This window comes from Bombus pascuorum, chromosome 7 (assembly GCF_905332965.1).
Source record: "Bombus pascuorum chromosome 7, iyBomPasc1.1, whole genome shotgun sequence".
In the NCBI taxonomy this organism is placed as follows: Eukaryota; Metazoa; Arthropoda; class Insecta; order Hymenoptera; family Apidae; genus Bombus; species Bombus pascuorum.
Genome location: NC_083494.1, coordinates 2,919,613 through 2,940,242, shown reverse-complemented (window position 1 = coordinate 2,940,242; position 20,630 = coordinate 2,919,613). Strand labels below are relative to the sequence as shown.

The window sequence follows — 20,630 nt, the reverse complement described above, 5'->3', positions numbered from 1 at the left end:
CTGTTCGAGGGCGCGATGCTTTGCTGCTCGTCGTTTCAATCCCACCAAAGTTAAGAAGCTTTGTGGAAGTCACAAGTGAACCAGTTTTTTGAAGCGAGAGACGCGATTAATAATCCTGGAAGCGTCGGAAGGTCGGAACAAATTGTCCCGGAGCCTTTGTAACGAAGCATCGAGTCTTAAAAAGTTGGAGGGTCGTCCTCCAAGTTTGGCAAACGATCTCGTTATAAAACCATGAGAGTGATCGAACGCGTTAATCCATTATAACGCCATACAAGTCGAAGGCTACACATTCACATGCAATCATGTTTTTAGGAAATATTTACACGCAGCGTTGCGTACATAGCAACGAACCTTTATGGTTGTTACTTGAATCAAAGTAATAAAAAATAAAGAAAAATTCATTAAACGCTGAATGAAAAGGTAACAAAATTTTATTTACATCGGGTTTATATTCTTGCAGATGCACAAATATAGTTTTAAGAGAAAATTTCATTTCTTGGAAACTTGGAAAGAAGACAATTTTTTTTTGTAATTTTTCTTCACCATTTTTCGAAGAATAGGAAATTAGATTTTCTTATATATAAAACGGTTTATGAGGAGCCACGACGAGAAAGAAGAAGTGAAAGTTATAAATAAACTGCTCGAAATGCTACAAAACACAGTGACATTTTCCATTTCATGTATCGAATAACGTTAAAATGTGTCTGTTTTGTACTATACAAACTCGTATTGCTTGTAAATAGAGAAAGGTTGATGTGTTTTGATATTGGACAATAGATTGTCATAATATGGGTGTGAATTGCAGTAAACTGTTGGACAATTAAATATAAATTAATGTTTTACTCTATTATTATTTCATACAATGAAGTCATTGTATAGTTTTGCGAATAGATGATCACCATTTGCTTGTAATTTTCTATACGAAAGAGCACGCTTACGAAACTTCGCTTTTCGTTCAAAGACAAAGAATCAAGCTAGAAAGTTACATTAGCCGTCTCTTGAACCGTCACGTGTCAGTTCAGCGTTTCGTTCTTTTCGTGGACAAAGCGCTCGATCTCTTTTGATCTATTCTCTGGGAAAACACGTGTCAACGTTGTCAAGAAAATAGTTACGTTATGAGAAACACCATCATTCGGTTAATAGGAAATGTGATTGCTTAAGGCAATTTTTATGAATCACGAGTTCAATGTAAGACGCAGTTTTTCTTTGTCAAGAAAGTAAGCCGTATTATTATCCTTATTAACCTTCAAGGAAATAAGTTCAGAGGTATGGTATAGTAGCCAGAGTATATACAAGTATGTGTGTGCATGATGTACTTACTTTTAAATTCAATTAACTGCGTTGTGAAAAATCTAATTTCTTTTCTTTTCTATCTGCTATTCGATCGCATATAATATATTTAATAGATTTAAATATACTTTGTTTGTACTTTGTGATATATACGTTATAATTATAGACTGACTTTCAAACTTTTATTTATAGCAATAATCAACTTGCTAAATTATATAAGCTGAATGACAAAGTTATTAACAAAGTCATATAAAGTAAAATTTTTTAACGGAGAAAGGAACTTCTCTGATTTAAAATTATTTCCACATTAAATAATTAAAATTATTTCTAAGAATTGTTATAAAGTTATAGAAAAATTCACATTGTTTTATACAGAGGCGATGTCGGACTTACCAGCTTTTAACATTATTAATAATTATTTACAAATGGAAATTGTTCTTAACTTCTACGCCACAGTGTGCCCATTGGCATGTGACGTTACACGGTAAAAAGCATTTTCTGATTATTTCGTCTGATTGTTATGATGCTCTTAAACGTACGATAATCATCAAACGCATCACAAAATTTTCTACTAAAATTTTGCGCTAATGTAGACAAAGTTCATCAGAAAAAGTCACCGTTTAGTCGTAGAGAAAACTGAAGTGCCATTCATTTAAATTTGGAAGCACCGTAGGTACCATTTCTATTTGTCTCTGATAACTTGTACGAAACCAGAAAATGTACTCTCTTCAAGGTGTTCTTTTTATTTTTATTATAGAAGTATATTTTCTACTAAGAATTGTTATAAGTTATAGAAAAATTCACATTGTTTTATACAGAGGCGATGTCGGACTTACCAGCTTTTAACATTATTAATAATTATTTACAAATGGAAATTGCTCTTAACTTCTACGCCACAGTGTGCCCATTGGCATGTGACGTTACACGGTAAAAAGCATTTTTTAATTTGTTCAGGACTTTTTTAATTGAGCAAGGACTTTCCCCATTTATATGATCACCAATGTATATATTTGTCTAATGACATTATTATAATCAAATGATTTCCGAGAGATACAAACAGCATGATGGAAAGTTATTTAAAATATAATTACACGTCAAAGATGATTATCAAAAGAAATTTCGAAATGTTGCAGTAATGTACGTTTTCTTATTGTATATTATCTTTGCATCTATTATCTACGACATTGTCTTGTTCATTACGTAATCATATCAGGTGGAAGTTTGCTTAGTTATATTATTAACGATGTGATTTGTACGCGATCAACGTATAACGTTATATTCTTTTTCCTTCCGTTCAGAAGTCGAATAGAATAACGAGGAAATTACACCTACGATTCGTATGATTTAAAGCAGCTCAAACACTGAAAATGGTATTGTAACACGCGTGTCATAAATTTACGATCTTCGCATAATGTATAATGTACGGTATATTTCCTCGACATTGAAATTCGTATGGAGATGTCAGATAGATATTTTGGATAGATCAGTAGAATGTAAAACAAATAGTAAGGTTGATATAACATTTACATATACAAATAATCATTATAGAAAGATTTACGTATTATTACAATTACGATTTTATTTATCTTATATCTTTCTTATTGGGTTGTCCGAAAAGTTTCTTTCGTTTTATAAGAAAATAATAGATGCATAGCATTTATTGATTTAAATTGTTTTATTGAATTTTATTTTTATTATATTTATTTTATTAAGTTATGTATAATCCATTTATTTTGTTTTATGACTGCAAAATGGATCATGTACTTCAATAAAATAATATAAAACAATAAATGCACTACATTTTATTGAATTTTATTTTTATTACACGTAATTATTTTATTAAGTTATGTATAATCCATTCATTTTGTTCTATGACTACAAAATGGATCATATGTAATTCAATAAAATAATATAAAACAAAAAATGCACAACATTTTATTGAATTGTATTCTTATTGCATATTATTATTTTATTGAATTATGTATCATCCATTCATTTTGTCCTATTACTACAAAATGAATTATACATAATTCAAAAAAATAATAATGTGTAATAAAAATAAAATTCAGTAAAATGTGCATTTTATCTTTTTGCTTTATATCGTACGATACATTCATTGTGTTCTATTACTACAAAATGGATCATACATAATTCAATAAAATAATAATGTGCAATAAATATAAAATTCAATAAAATATTGTGCATGTATTACTCTACAAAACGAAAGAATCTTTCGGGACAGTCTAATAGAATCGATTGTTATATTCTTCTTTAATTATATAACTACCTTCTTTTCTTTTAACCTTAGTTATACTTTATCTACATAGCCAAACAATTGTGTTACATTGTGGTCAAAGGTTTAATATTATTTTTATCTCCGTTCGACTTTAAATAGTATAATTAGTTTTCTTCACGTAATTTAAACATAACTATAGAGTAACTCGCGCGTGGATATTCAAATTTATTTAAAATTCGCTTTCTTTATTTAATCTATATATATATTTATACATTATTCTGATAAGTGTCTGTTCGAATTAACCTTCAGAACCTTCTTTTGAGTTTCTCCAGCTTCGTGAGAAACTGGATGGATTTTAATGCCTTTTTGATCATTTTAAAGAGCGTTTCACGACTAAGGTTTAGATGTTTCACATTAAAGAAAGATTTTAAAGTATGAATCACTCGCGACATGAGCGTTAGAGGGTCGTGCCAAAAGGAACCAAAAATACAAACAGTAGACAATTTGCGGATATTCGCACGAGCGACCTTCTTCGCTTCGATCGTGTTTTGTTTATAATCGCTACCACGATATAGCTAGACCACACGACCTTCTCCTCCAAGCAATGTCTTTCTCTTTTCGGCGTGCGTCATGTCACAAGCTTCACGACTTCGCTGCGTGATAGCCGGCGCTGTTTCACAGGTCGCAGAACATTTACCAAGCCAATAGAAGTTCACAAAACATTATTATCGCCAGCCATATTATTAAAAAAAATTATATAAATTCCCGAGCAGAAATTCGTTACAACTTATTAGTTGTAACTAACAATTATTTTTTTATAATTTTACATTTTATATATAACAATAATTCCATTACATTTTATATATATATCAATCGTGTAAATATTCAAACTTCTCGAAAAGCGTTCGTCGCTACTTTAGCCTTATGGTGAACCTTGACCTTACGAGATTATTCCTAACGCATTTAAACTCAGCATTCAATGGATACTTGCCTTTTCACTAAAGTATCAGATAATCCGGTTGGTTTACGAAGACCCATTTATTATAAGTACGTTTCTATAGCGTATCTAGAGCGTTTTATATCCCTTCATCCGCCTCATGTATTTATAATGTTTGAAACAGTGGCGATTCAGCCATAATTTCGACAAATTAAGTCATCACTGTCGAATCTTATTTATAGCGGCAGCACCGAGAATAAGTGATACTCGTTCTTGTTGCACCAATTGTTATCTTCGTCGTTCCTCTTCGTCCCTGATGACCTACACACCCGGTAAATAGGGCAAAGAGCGAGCCAAGAGTCGAGGGTACACGGGTTATCTCATCGAGATCTTTAGAATGAGGTCACGCCGATCGCAATTTATCTAACGGAGACCCTCGTTCATTGGTACGCGCGACGATTCAAACTTTTGTTTCTACCTTTCTTTCACTCGTGCGAGATTCCTTTGGAAACGAAAGCGTCGCTAACGTGGAGAAAATCGGGTGTCTCCATTGATGATCTCTCAGCTGTATCGCAGTATTACGTAACGTATCCGAAATTCTCACGATCGTTCGTAGTTATGTGAATGTTTCTACGTTTCAAATTCTCCTCTGTTATCCCGCGTGAATAAAATCTTTAGATCGATTGCTAATGTTTCACAGCTTACGTAATTGAACGATGATGCAAGACACTTGTAACGAGTGAGAAATGTAATTTCAAGTATAGAAATATATAGGTATCGTATCATATCGATATAGCAATATCAATATATTAATATCTACGTATTTTCTTTATATAAATTTATTATTTCTCACACTAACACGATTTATCATTGGCTGTGTTATGACTTGTATATTTAAAGTGCTCTGAAATATTGCAAGTTAGAGAAGAATTAAAATACAAAGGTCGGGCAAGTCCACTTTTTGGGTAAAAGCTTTGTGTATTTTATACATTGCCGAGCGATCTATGCAAAAATCAGGCAAGTTTAATGCGTTCATAACAATTTCTCGACTTACCTCATATGATCTTTAGGAAGAAGAACCGACATGTCCAGGACTTGTCCAGCTTCTGTTCTAAAATATCGCAATGGTGGCGCTAGTGTAGCGTTAATGTTAGCCAACGTGCTTCGAATGTTTGGTAAACTGTTCTGTTAATCGCGTGTCTTTCTTCCTGTCGATTAGAAATGTTTTCGGATGAACAATAATCGTATCGGTTATCGGGATGTAAACATGTGTCAACGAGAGACGATTAGTGGTTTATCTAAGGAACTGTTTATGGAGCACGAAAGGAAGTGGGGCAAAAATAAAGATTTTTTTTTTTATTTTATTTTTTTTTGGTTATTTTACAATTTGTCCTTATGGACATTTGGTAAAGTGTTATATCTTGTTGGTGAAGAAAAAAAAATAAAAATAAAAAATAAATATAGCATGTGGGCGGCTACCCCCAGCGGGGTGCCAGCTTCGTTTTTTCTAAGTTATATCTTTTATGATTAATACAATCGTGGCTAAATTATCGAATCGTTCGTGATAAAAATATTATTACGACGAGATTCTTTTGCAGCAGAAAAATAATATGTTATTTGTATAGTTATACAGTTTTCGTGTGTTTGTTCTTATTAGAAAAGCATACTAATTTCTTTTTATAGTTTATTTATTTTGGTTTTTTACAATTTGTCCTGAAGGACATTTGGTAAAGTGTTATATCTCATTGGTAATAAAAAAAATAAAATAAAATAAATATAGCATGTGGGCGACTACCCCCAGCGGGGTGCCAGCTTCGTTTTTTCTAAGTTATATCTTTTATGATAAAAATAAAGATGTGAAAAAATATTACATTTCAAATACTCGGCATTTTCGTGCAAGAATCAGACAAGTCGAAATATCGGAGGAGATAGGCATATTTTTAAAAAATGTAAGAGTATCATTTCTTGTATCATTTGTCGTACTAATGTCTTTCTAAGGCCAAAATATTTGTTGAAGTTATTAGATGTATGCGAACAAAGGAACGCGTAGATAAATTGTAAGGTAGAAAATATATATTTTAAATACCGAAGTGTAAATACAAGTCGGAATATAATTGAGCTGGTCCAGATCCGCACGCTACCAGTGTTACCCTATGATTGAAAACCCTGAAGCCAACGTCGCCTGTCTACTGTTTATGTTTTGCCTTCGACCCAGTCTTTTGTCTATACGCTGTCGATGGCTTCAGTGCTTGAGAAAACTAAAAGATCAGATGTAGAGTTTTCTTAGAAGTGGTGACCACTTCAACAATGTTAATTGCTTAAACGAGTCGTATTTAATTCAGTCTTATTCAATTTTTTGCAACTTTTTTAAAAGCTGCTCTTGCCCAGCTTTTACACCAAGATCCTTAATTTCATTAAGAAAAATGTAAATGGTTTGGAACAGTGCGTGACACATCATGCGTGTGCACTTGGGAAATAGCAAAAATAGTTTTCGAAGGTTTTAAGGATAGTTCTATATTTTTAAATGTAGCTGGAAATTTTTCCATAAACCAACCGATGCATCCTCTTCTTCTGTAGAAAAAAGTATCGATAATTTGTCGTACGAAAGAAACGAACGTATAAGAATATCTTCTTTCATATATTTTTCCTCGCCTTTAGTTAAAATATCTTTTAAGCCAATCAATTAATTTTGTATTGTAGTCGCTAGTTTTCGTAGCTCGCGAACGTTTCGTGAGTTCTGGTTCGAGGATCTCCTTGTTATCAAAGAAGATAAAAAACAGATATTATAACACGTAGATATATTGTGTATTGAATACAAGTTTTTGTGAAATGCTTATAACACAACCTGATTAATGAGGTTTTCTTAAGATCGCATATCCATCTGAGTTTGCTACAAGAAATGGCGATTAAGGCGCTGCCTTTGGAAGAAACGTATACATTTGTAGAGATTAGTTTGGTATTTTTACATGAAAGTGATTTATTTCTGTGCACTTTCGAAAGTTTCAACATCTGTCGTTAATCTTTCTGGATCATGAAACATAAATACTGGTAAGGGAAATATTAACAATGGATACCTGTTTTATTTTTTGCTTAATAACGTGGGAAACGATGCGATTCGTTCGATTTAATTAATCTATTAAAATTTATTCCTTCCGTTTCTCCTCTTTTTTCTGAGAATTTCCTAAGTATTGAAATCTTTCTAATCTGTAGTTTGCTCTAGTTCATATTTGTTGCTTTGTATATTTCATGTACAATAATTTCTATAAAATTGTATTCTATGCATAATTATATTTTTACCAAAGAGTAGTTGTAAAATACACAAGTAACGAAGGGACAAGTAATTTATAATAACAATAAATTTAAGAAGCATGTGTTTGAAAATAAGTAATTAATTTTAAACGGAGAGTACAGTTTCAACGCTGTTATCATTATTGAAATATTATTTGAAGAAACCACCTTCTTGAAAAGAATATTTAATTAGTATATTTTTAATACCTTGTTAATTTAGAATAACTGAATGCATAATTATATAATTTAATAAATATTATACACAAAATGGTCCAGAAAATGGGTATGTTTTTTATACCGAAGTATATAAAGTATTTGTTATTTCATCTGTGTAAAACAATAGGCAAGTTTTAATGTAATATCAGTAAAAAGAAGAGAATTTGAATGGATGATAAATGGCATTTACAATAAATTTTTACAAGCGATATAATAATTGGCAAGATCACAGAAATTTCTTCTAAATGTATTCTTTTAAAATATATATTTCGCTCGTTAATTTTACTCCGAAATTTTTCGAAAATTGAATTTGCTTAATGGTTCTACTTTTTTAAATTCCGATAAAATTCAGATAAATCTCTCGGGAAATATGCTTTGCGTGTGTGCCTTTTGAAAATGACATCGGTAAACGTTATTTTGCGCAAGATATTAACGTTAGATGTTTAAGAACGTAATTACTGGCCCGTTGTCAATATTCATCGTAGAATTTCGATGATTTATTCGCTAAAACCTTGGATAATATTTTTGTACTTTTACAATTTTGTTTTATGAACAAACCATACTGTATATTATTTTGATCACTGACAAATTCAAATATATATATTTTGTATTATTTATATAAATATAAATATATATACATTTAATATTATTTATATAAATATAAATAGATATAGATATATATATATATATTTGTCAGTGGTCAAAATAATATATAATATGGTTTGTTCATAAAACAAAATTGTACAAGTACAGATAAATATAAATATATATATATTTAATATTATTTATATAAATATAAATATAAATATATTTGTCAGTAGTCAAAATAATATATAATATGGTTTGTTCATAAAACAAAATTGTACAAGTACAGACAAATATAAATATATATATATTTAATATTATTTATAAAAATATAAATATATATATATATTTGTCAGTGGTCAAAATAATATATAATATGGTTTGTTCATAAAACAAAATTGTAAAAGTACAAAAATATTATTGAAGGCTTTAGCGAATAAATCATCAAAATTCTATCTATCTATATATATATATATATATATATATATATATATATATATATATATACATATGCATCGATAAAAACTGCAAAATTTGCAAATTTTTCTATTGCATTTAATTAGATCTACATTATATTAGGTCATCCGAAAAATTTCTTTCGTTTTATAAGGAAATAATGGATGCACAATATTTTCCGTTTTATATTATTTTATCGAATTACGTATAATCCATTTTGTTCTATCAAAATAAAGATCACAACGTTCGACAGATTAGGTTTCATGTTTGTATAGAAATGCATCGTTGTAGACGTGTCTGTAAAAGAAAGGACGACCTAATATCAATAAAATATCAATAAAATAAAAAATATATATATATATATTTATATATAAATATAAATGTATAAATATATATATATATATATATCGACCGTATTACTTGCAGCTTTTATCGATGCGTTGTCGTCTACTTTCGAGTCTGTCCGATTCACCTCGATGTTAACAGATTAACACGTAGAAAGTACCAATCCTCAGCTCGATCGCGCAATAACCGAAGAGAAATACGTTGAAAGTCTCACAGTGTCACATCATGTTATGGATGTAAAGGGAAACGTCCACAACGCGTAATGGTATTTCCACAATGTCAGAACATGTTGTGTGGTCGTGCAGACTCACGAGACAAATTTCGCTTCTTCACAATTTTTAACATTCAATCTTAACACGTGCGTGCAGCAAAGTAAAGAGCAGCGATCCATAAAATCATACGAATTTGTCTTGTCTACTACCACATAAATATTTTCCTATGTTTATTTAGGACAGACATATGCATTTATGTTCACTTCTATTTGTATTTCTTTTCTCCTAATTAGCATTTCTCCTGCAAATGTAAACATGAAATTCTTCATATATCGTAAACCGAAGAAATACATACACAATAAATCGTGTTATTTATCGATTATTAAATAACAAATCAACGAAACGATTAATTATCAACATATCGATTAATGGAAAATTTAAGCATAATTCCTTGCAATTAATATAATCAATGACTGGTAAACCAGAATTCGTATTACATTCGTGTTCAAAACTATCTATAGAACGAATATTCGTAAAACAATTAAAACATCACACACACTCTCTCTCTCTCTCTCTCTCTCTCTCTCTCTCTCTCTCTCTCTCTCTCTCTCTTATGAAAATAAAATCGATCAATTATTCGAACAGCTTGTGTCGTGATTAGCTTGTACAATAGTTGTTACTGCTGTGATTAGTTGGTACTATAATATATAAATAAAAACTAACTATTTAATTAGTTAGTATTTTAACTTCTACCGTACAAACTATTTCCTACTATTTTCAAACCCTGCTATTTTTTGTATCTCCCAGCATAGTCTAGATTCTGAATATTTTTCACCGTGTCACGTTTTACCATAAAATTACGAAATCCTTTGTAAGTGGATTTTTCCACGCGGAGCAAAGGATGGAGGATCCCCGCGTGGTTTCTAGATGGAGGAAGGAAGAGTAGGATTATACAAACGGGAGAAATATTTTCACGCAAGCCACACGATTGTTGTCCAGCAAAAAACTATGGTATTTATTTACCCTTAAGTGTACAAGCGTATCGACGAGAACTTTCATTTTTTTCTCGCCGGTCTTTTCTTCCGTTCGTTCTTTTTTCTCTATTTTCTTTCGTGCATCGACATGGATTTAACGAGGTACCCTTTTCATTATGCGACGCAAGAGGTCGGCTTGCTTAATGAAGAGCGGGTAGGTTGGTCGACGTTAATTGGGCGACGGGAGCTCAAAGCTCGAGAGCTTAACTCCGTCGCGCAAAACCAACGCCCCTGCTCTTTTCAAGCTCTTCGTAGCGAATGCCACATTGTTGATCGTCGTAGAACCGGTTCGCTCGAGCACGCTGTGGAAAACTTGGCGAAAGATAAATTTTTTCCGCGACACCCGCCATTCTTTGCGCTCCTCCCGCCGTTTTTCACAGCGAGCTTCGGCTTCCTTGTAAAACACGACTGCCGCAAGCTTTAGTATGTAGAACTTGGTACGTTCGTCCATGCTACAGATCAGGGCTATCCTTTATGTGTAACCTCTTTTACCACGACTTCTACGTAGAACGAATGAAAATGATGGACATTTTTTGGGGATAAAGCGCTAAAGAATTTCACAATTTAGTTTTATAATTTATATCTTTGCACGTAATATTCGTTGAATATGGTAGTTTGCAACAATTTTAATAATTCAGTGAATTTTTATAAGATTTCTTTCTCATTATTCGAATTAACTGGGATTAGTTTGTTACATCAGGTTATTAATTAGGATTAGATTTAATACTCTGATTGATATCTGTGTTATTTTATGCAATATTATGGAAATGTGGGAGGAGTAAAGAACATATTTTCCGTGCTATTAAAGAGTGCTATTAACAGTACGTAATATTGTACGTATAGGTTCAAAAGAATGTTTTTTTAGATTTTGGGTAACAAAACACGAAAATTGTATCCTAATCTATTAATCTTTGTCAGGTTACTTAACTTGGACTATTTATACCAGAGAGTTTGATAGTGCATCTGAACGACGAAACTACATTTGAATATCTTCATTTGAATATTTACATTTGAATATCAAAGTTGTACAACGCCGAAATTCCTTAATTACGAAATACCTTAATCCGTAGTTCACCGATTAAATTAATCCATGAACTACCGAATTTACTACGTGTCGAGGATATTTCACGTTAAATGTATTTTGATAATAGAAATCTCCGTTACAATTAGACGGTAAATATTCCTATTGTAAATTACGAAATAGATTTCCAACACAGTCACAATGTTTCCATGTTTCACCATTAAACATCAGCTGAGAATAGTTTCGCCTCGACGAAATTCCATTTTGGGTATAGTCTTACGTCACTCACATCTATTCGAAAAAATTTATCAAAATATTCTTGGAACCGGTTAATTGAAACGAATTAATTAAAAATCCGAAGGCCTTTTCAAGTGTATTTTATGGGTAGGATTAGACATCTACGATGACGAATCTACTACAGATGTTTATGCAAATTGGTATTTTTATAGACCTGATTACATGGAATCTATCCGGCGTTTCATCCACAAATATTATAGCAAGCACTGTACCTTGGATATTTTATAAACATAGTATCGCACGTTATGATACCCCGGTCAATTATTATATTTGCTCTTAATTGGAAAAAATTATAGACGAATCATGTTATAACTATAATTCATATTTTATATGATAAAGAAACAAGTAGAGCGTGACATACTAACAGTTTTAGTAAAGAAGAGCATATAATTTATAATTTATAATCTGCACCAAGTACCAAAATATTATTAAAAATCGGAGATATTTTGAAACTTTTGAGCAGATATGTCCATCTACGAAATACGCTATTATATAAAACCAATGACGTAATTAATGTTATAATCATTAACATCTTTTAGAATGTTCGAGATTATTAAAATGAAAGTTTACTAAAATGTTCGACAGAGTGACAAAAATACGTTTAATCCGAAAACCCAATGAAAATATGGTAATATAATGTTACAGTAATAATAATAATAAATGCAATAATAATAATAATAAATACAGTAATATAAAAATACAAAAATCTCGATTATCCGACGTGAAATTCGGATAATAAGAAAAGGTCAATTAACGTTTACAAATCGTATAATAAAATCATAGAAAAATGTTGATAATGTAACATCATACACGCACTTAGGTTTAACACATTGCTTAATCGGTTGGAAGTTTGATTAGCTGCTTTCACAATATCTCTCACTCCTTGCTCTGTCCTACTCCTCGCGTTAAAATTCGGGAAAAGAATGAAACTATGGTCAAGTTCAAATCCAGTTAGATATCTGGGCATGACTCTGGACAGAAGATTGACATGGGAACAACATATCTTAGATAAAACCAAACAACTCAAAGCAAAATTTAAAAAATTCTACTGGCTTATCGGTCGATGTTCCAACTTCAACACGCAAAGTAAAATTACACTATACAAAGCCATATTAAAACCTGTTTGAACCTATGGAATCTAACTATGGGGAACAGCAAGTAATTCCAACATAGAAATTCTCCAACGATTCCAATCAAAAACCTTAAGATCCCTAATAGATGCACCTTGGTACGTCACCAACGAAACGATGCATCACGACCTCAAGATACCCACAGTCAAAGAAGAATTATCCAAATTCAGCAATAGACACAGCGCAAGAGTTAACAACCACCAAAACTCTCTAATTACTCAACTACTCGACACGTCGGAACAGATCCGCAGGCTAAAAAGACATTACACCTTAGACCTAAGCACTAGATTCAAATAGAATCAAACATACTATAAACACTTATTAATCATGTCATAGTACCACGTCAGATAAATTTACTTAAAATTCTCTAAAGAGCATTGATTGTAAAATAAACGCAAATAAAAAAAAAATTCAAATCATCACGGATAACGCGGAACTTCGGTTAAATGGGACTCGAATAAGCGAGACTCCACTCTAAACCGTGCAAAATTAATTAATAACATATCGAATTTAAAAATTCGCTCTATATAAATTATCTTTGAATTTTATCATATGCAACGTGCAAGGTATAATCTGTGCAGTTTTGCTATAAGCAATTTTAAATTTCCTATGAATGTATATGAATGTAAATTTCCTATGTATGCATAAATATTCGCGGTTTCGTGATGAATCGACTGTTCGAATTAGGAAGAACGATAGAACGCGCCGTTTAACGACCCGATGGCCTGCAAAGGGCATCTGTGCCAATTATCTTTCCTTCACGGAGATGCGTTTTAATCGCCTGCTCTGGCTTCTCCATGGAATTAACAGACGTTGCACTGCACGCCAGGCCGATTCAATTATTCGACCTCGTAAACACTGCGCTCCTGTCCAATGAACGTTCAACTACTTTACAAGATTTGTCATTGTTACCTTGATGTCACGAACACACGCTGCTCTTCGCGTATTCCTGCGATAATTAACTGGGAATCTTTCTACTTGATTGATCGCCCCTTTCCATTCACCAAGTGCGCAACTGTCAAAAGTCTGACAGTTACAAAAGTCGATAAACTTATAACGGGGAATAAGACGAATGCATACACCGAAAGAGAGATAAAGTTATGAAAATCAGAATTTGTTTCCTCTTACGGTTATCGTTAGTTATCGATATTGCGTTCTTTTAATTTGTATATAGTATTAAATACTAATAATACAAATAATAATAATAGTAACTAATAATAATAATATACATAAATAATTTGAGGAAGAAAATTAGAAAGGATGCTCTTCAGTAGCATACAATTCTTCTAATTGTAGGCGAATGTAATAAGAACTGCAGTATGCGAACTACTTAATGTTAATTGTTAGAGCATCGAGAAATTAATGATCGTTGATAATCTAATATTATCGATCCGTACACTTTCATCTATATGAAATGTTCATTACTCAAAGTACCTGGAAATAAGATATTATAGATAGCAGAAGATGGGCATCGTGTTAATTAGTTGCTAAACTTAGAAAACTGCTGCGGAATATTTCTAATTATAGATACGTCTTATCGAAATTAAGTTCTATAGTTAACGAGTGTGATAAATTAGAACAAAATTTCCACGATTAATTCTTCTAATATAGAATATGTAGTTAATTATATTATTTACATTATATTAATATATTATATTATAATATAATATATAATATAATATAATATAATATAATATAATATAATATAATATAATGTAATATAATGTAATATAATATAATATAATATAATATAATATAATATAATATAATATAATATAATATAATATAATATAATATAATATAATATAATATGATATAATATAATATAATATGATATAATATAATTTATATTATATTATAATGAATTATATAATTATAAGTTATTCTAATGACAGATAAAGAAATTGATGTTTCAATACCATTGTAATGCGTCGTTTCTAAATAAGTGAAGCATCAGATTGAATTTCAAGCTTCAATTTTATGCTTTTAAGAAGCCTTAAAAATATTTTGTATATGTCCCAAAGGAAGAAGTCCTCATTCTAGAAGAAAATTTTCCTTCCAAACAATTTATCGTTTCCTTGTAATTTCCTATTTTGTAGAAAGTACGTATTACTTATATTAGTTAAAAGTAACAAACTCTTCGCTTAAAACTTACATGCGTACGAAACGTATATATTTCATAGAATATACGAAATATATGTACGTAATAAGCATAAGATATTCTTATTGGAATAACAGCGGTGTAAAAGAGTCTAACATAGTACAGTTTTTGAAATGTCTCGTCTTTATTATTTAGGATATGATATCGTTTAATTTTGATAACGAATTAACAAAGAAAAGTGATTCTATAAAGCAAAATTCTTCTCAGTCGGAATTTTGCACCCCGAAATCTGTTCCGCCAAGGGGCTCAGTGGTCTAGGGGTATGATTCACGCTTTGGGTGCGAGAGGTCCCGGGTTCGAATCCCGGCTGAGCCCGTGTAATTTTTCGCAACCTTTTTGCAAAAATATATTTTTTACATACAACATTCTCTATAAGCATAAGAATCGTCCTCGTAATATTTTCAGAAGTAAAGTTGAAAGAAACGATCAAAATTATGTTGAGATGATGTTTTTCTTCTTTTATATGTACGTTTATATTTACGTATAAATATTTTTCTTGTAATTGGATCGTTTTGACGTAAGTAGGTAACACGTGTAAAGAATAATTTGGAAAATAATCGAATTTTTTAGTACGAGCTGTACGTTGTGATGAAAGTATAGCAAAGAATAAACAGAGCGGCTCAGTGGTCTAGGGGTATGATTCTCGCTTTGGGTGCGAGAGGTCCCGGGTTCAAATCCCGGCTGAGCCCAATTTTTTTTTCCGCGATTTTTTTTTTTTTCCGTTATAGATCGTTCTTTTAATAGCTTTGTAATATTTCTATTTTTTTTTTTTTTTCAGAATTTCGTATATTTTCTCAAAACATCGAAATGAATTCGTAACATGTGCGTTTTTTAACGATGAATAACAATAATCAAGCAGCTCCTCTCATATGTTTCGTGCTTCTCTAGAAATTTTAATTCGCCAAAGAAATGGATATTTTACAATTCTGATATAAATATTTACGGTATTAAATTTGCATTTAATTCTTACTTCATTTTCTACAGATACTTTCCAATTTCCAGAATATTTCCAAGACATATGACTTTGGGCGTTTTAATCTGACCATATGTAACAATAATAAAATAATATAATAATATTATAGAATAATTATTATAATAATATAAAATATTATAGAAGCAATAAAAATAATAAAATAATAATAGAATATTATATATAAATAATAATAAAATTTCTACGCTAATACGATTCCATGGCGATAATTGAACATAGAATACACCCAATTGCCTAAGAATCATGAATTAATCGTCACCGAGTATATTTTCCTTCAGACGAAGCAAATAAATGTAAAAATGTCAGAGAACCTGTTAAATTTCAAATGATCGTCGAACCTGGTGTTTCTTTTATCCGACAACGCTCGGATCGTCGTCGTAGACAAAGCGCCATTGTCACTCGTTAACATTATTATCAACTCATTGAGAATCAGCATCGTCCTGTTGTGCGGGTGCAATTGACTAAAAGCATTGTTGTTTATCTATTATTCCAGGCCCAGCACCATGGCGGCTGAGGAGGGTGCGCTGAGTGGCGGACTCGGGGCGAAATTAAAATGTCCAACCCCTATATCACGCTTAAGGGTGGAGAAGATCGAGGGTGGTCTCATGGTAGCTGGGGTTGTAATAGCTGCGAACTGCCAGATTGCTCTTCCGGCATTCGGCTTTCTCTTCATGCTCGTCGGCGCTGTGCTCACTGGTTTGTATCTTCCTCATTGTTTCCACCCACTCAACTACCTACATAATATCGATATTCTATATTTGCCAGCATTGTACTCTGCTTCCAATTGTCTGCTAATATCGAGACAAAGTGACGAACGACAGATCCTTGACCGTTGTTAACGATTTCGTGAAAATGTCCTCGTACCAAACGAACCAGCTGCACGCCAACATGCCACAACTACTCGCTCGTATCGAGCATCGATTAGAATTGTTTCGCTTGCCGAACAGCAAGAAACGGTTGAACGCTTTTAACCTAATAGATGTTTGCTCTTGTAGTTAAAGAAACAGCGTGAGATTCTGCCCTACAATTCCGTCGAATATACGGCGCCTCGCGAAGGTATTTTGCGAATATATCGAATGCGTTGTATGAAACCTTTTAAAAATTTCCTGATTACTGTAACGAGACGCGACTGTCTACATTATAATAGGAACAGTTGAAAATGCATACTGAAGTTACAAGACATTTATTGTGAATATATATAGACTTATTGATATGCAATTTGAATAGTATTCAAGTTCATTTATACAGTTCTTAAACATTTATTTATTAGCAACAATTAGCACCAGATAGTCTCTATACATATGGTGGCTTATTAACACACCGATTAATGAGCTGTTGAAACACTTTGGTGATTTTTGCGAAGTGTATGCTTCCAATAAAAATCTCGCAATTTTTATATGCATTTTCAGATTCATTCAGATTCTACCAACGTAATTGCAGTGCTAATGAAATTTCAAAATTCTACAATATGTATAATATGTTGTACAAATTGTATAATACGAACATAAAATGTTTCTAGGGACGTTCGAATAGTTTCGTGAGCCACTGCACACGACGTTAAAACATCTTTTGAATCGATGATTTACCCGGCATCGATAGTTTAATGAATATTTTTGAAGAAGCAACGAGTTACATCGATCGATGCATGAGAAAGTACATCGCTACATATAATACACAATATACATCGGTATACACAATAACAACGAGATTGTTTCTTAGTAAGAGAATATTCTTTCGATAACAAGCAGGGAAATAAGGATGCATAACAACGAAACATTTTCTTTTCAAGAGGATATTAAGCCGTTGTCGTGTTATCGATCGCGAAAACGTCGAGAACCTTAGACAAAGATTTTTCTTAAATCTATTCTGATAAGAGGAAACAGCGAACATTCACGAGCAAATGACCGTGTTGCAACGTCTTCTTCTTCGCCGTGACTTCTCCAATTCGTAGTATAATATTCACGTTGTTAGTTTTTCCATAGAGCTCTAAACCCAAGCGTTTCAACGTCTCTTTATTCTTTTCGCGTTGCTCTTACGTTCTGTGCTTTCCATGTTCTTTCAATTGAAATTTTAACATTTGTTAAATTCTCGTCACGTAATCGCCTCTTTTGTTTGATTGCCTTTATGTTCTCATCTAATTTTACTGGAATCAACGAGCGCTTATTAAACTCTACGGAAGATAAAAATATCGATGTTCAATAGGAACAAATGAAATTTCCTGCTCTGAATACATTATTTTAATACATATCGATATTCGATTTTCTTTGACTGCTTGATTATTCTCTCGTGAATTATGTAATATTCGTATCGTTTGAAAATGATGTTTCAAACGCGCTCTTATCTTCCAGAAAAAGCATTCCAGTTTAAAGTTCAAATTCATTCGTTTCGAACTTCTCTCCACAAGTTTGCTTGTTTTCTTATGTGAAAATGTATCGAGCAATTATTGCTTATGACTAGACGGATTTTTATTCATTTCTGGCAAATTTGAAGATGTAAAATTGTGCAAAATCTACGTGATATAAAAAAGCGTATCAAATATGCAAAATGTGGTGGTTTGTGTAACATTTCATAGGTAAAACAATTTTCCACAGAGACTCTATTTTTCAAATTATTTCGGAAATCCCAGTTTGCATAAAAATCTGCTGTTTACCGACGACATTAATATTCAGTGCAGTAAGCAGTCGATATAACGAAGACTAAACAAATGCACAAGCGTAATAAACTTGCGTAAGCGATGGATCGGTATCTTGAACTGGTAATTCAATGCAAAATAATTGTTGCGCCGTGGCGAAGAGTGGCTCGGTACTTTCCATTTTGGAGAAAGTGCACAGGATGCACATTCTCGAATTATACGAGAAAGTTGACGAATACATCGATATACGTATATCACTGTTAGTATAAGCAGTAGATTCATACAATACGCAAATACGAATAGTATGCGCGTACAATAAAAATATTTTTTCCATGCATCAATATTTATCAATATTTATATTTCTTAGCTGACTGTCTACAATCACTATAACAGGCTATTAACGACTCAGTGGAAATTGTAGATGGAAATAATTAGTTATAATTAGTCGAAGTAATAATTATAGCGTCATAATTTTTAATTTTATAATTTTATAATTTTTCGGCAAGATTAGTCTGTTTTGAAAATGTTAACAACCGTAACGTTTAATTAAAGCGTTTTAGTCTGAAATCTCTTACGCTGCTGGAATTACTATTAAATTATGATCTAACAGTAGCAAATTTGCTGCGGTCTAAGATGAGATATGATGCACAGTAGTTTTCGTGTTACGTAACACTGCAAATTATAGAGCGCGTCTTCGGAGAACTATGGTTAGATTAACATTGTGTCTATCATGATTCTCGACATTTTGTTTTAAGGAATGATCAAAGATTAACTTGTTTTGAGAGAATTAGACGCGAGCACGAGCTATGGGTTAGGAGCCAGGATGTTCAACCAAACACGTAGGAGCTGCAACTTTATATTTCATTCTCTCCAAGAAGCTGCGTTCCCAATTTCTCTGAAAATTACTGAATCTCTGAAATCAGAAGTATAAAGTATTTTTTTATATATTTAATTTAAGGCATAACGTTGCATTACTTTGAGCAGTATGTGTTTTTTTTTTTTTTTTTTTTTTTAAATAGTTTATTTAGCCAATATTTGATTTTTTGTACATTTTTGAGATTCACAATAAACAATGAATTTGAGTATAGTGTGTTTAGGCAAAAGTACCGATACGCGTCGGTACGACGTAGCCATGGTCTAATATGTGTCGTGGATTTTCGGTTTTTGCGTTTATTTTTTTGTTTTTTGGGTTTAAGTCGCATTGGTGCGTGATTTTTGTGTATTCTTGTGTGTGTTGTATTTTGTCCTGAAACTTGGCCGCAAAACAGGACTCCTCGGTCTATTACTTTTATGCGTTGTGGGATTTTTGGGGGGGGGGATGAGAGGGAAGGGGAGGGGGGTGTTAAATTATATTATTTACAATGATTACAGTATTTACATATCTACAGTACTTACATCTAGGTTACACGGTGGTAGGAATGGTTTTTTGTCGAATTGGTAGTTTTCACTTATATTTTCTTATGGGTTTGGAATCCACCAATATTTTTTTGTGTTTTTTCTGTGTTTGTCTTTAGTGTCTTTTTGGGGGAGGGCCATGTTGTACCTCCACCTGGTGTCTGCAGTCAGTCCGTTTAAGTTTTCCTCGTAGAGTATTGTCTTTATCCCTATTTTTCTTTTTATGTGGAAAATTATCGGTTTTTATGTGGAAAATTATCGGTGAGCAGTATGTGTGTGTGTGTGTGTGACTGCAAAAATTTAATTATATTTGTTGTAAATGTTGGTTGATGCATGGATTGTGAGTGGGAGAGACACACGACATCCATTTTATTTAAACGTGGGTGGACAGTGATATTCTGCCT

The 20,630-nt window shown here is 32.1% G+C and overlaps 1 protein-coding gene and 2 non-coding genes across 9 annotated transcripts in view; all 3 read left to right on the top strand.

Annotated features, from left to right (window-relative positions):
• LOC132909004 (uncharacterized) overlaps positions 1-20,630 on the top strand; it is a 219,232-nt gene that overhangs the window by 60,305 nt on the left and 138,297 nt on the right. For all 7 annotated transcript variants that reach the window (XR_009658473.1, XM_060963568.1, XM_060963567.1 and 4 more), the window contains exon 2: positions 16,693-16,895. Coding sequence is in view for 6 of the 7 variants with exons in the window: in XM_060963568.1 (XP_060819551.1) it covers positions 16,693-16,895 (203 nt within the window). In the remaining variant the exon portion in view is untranslated. The remainder of the gene's footprint in view (positions 1-16,692; positions 16,896-20,630) is intronic.
• Positions 15,452-15,523, top strand: Trnap-ugg (transfer RNA proline (anticodon UGG)). Its single transcript has one exon. It is a non-coding gene; the product is annotated as a tRNA-Pro (tRNA).
• On the top strand, positions 15,826-15,897 carry Trnap-ugg (transfer RNA proline (anticodon UGG)). The gene has a single exon. It is a non-coding gene; the product is annotated as a tRNA-Pro (tRNA).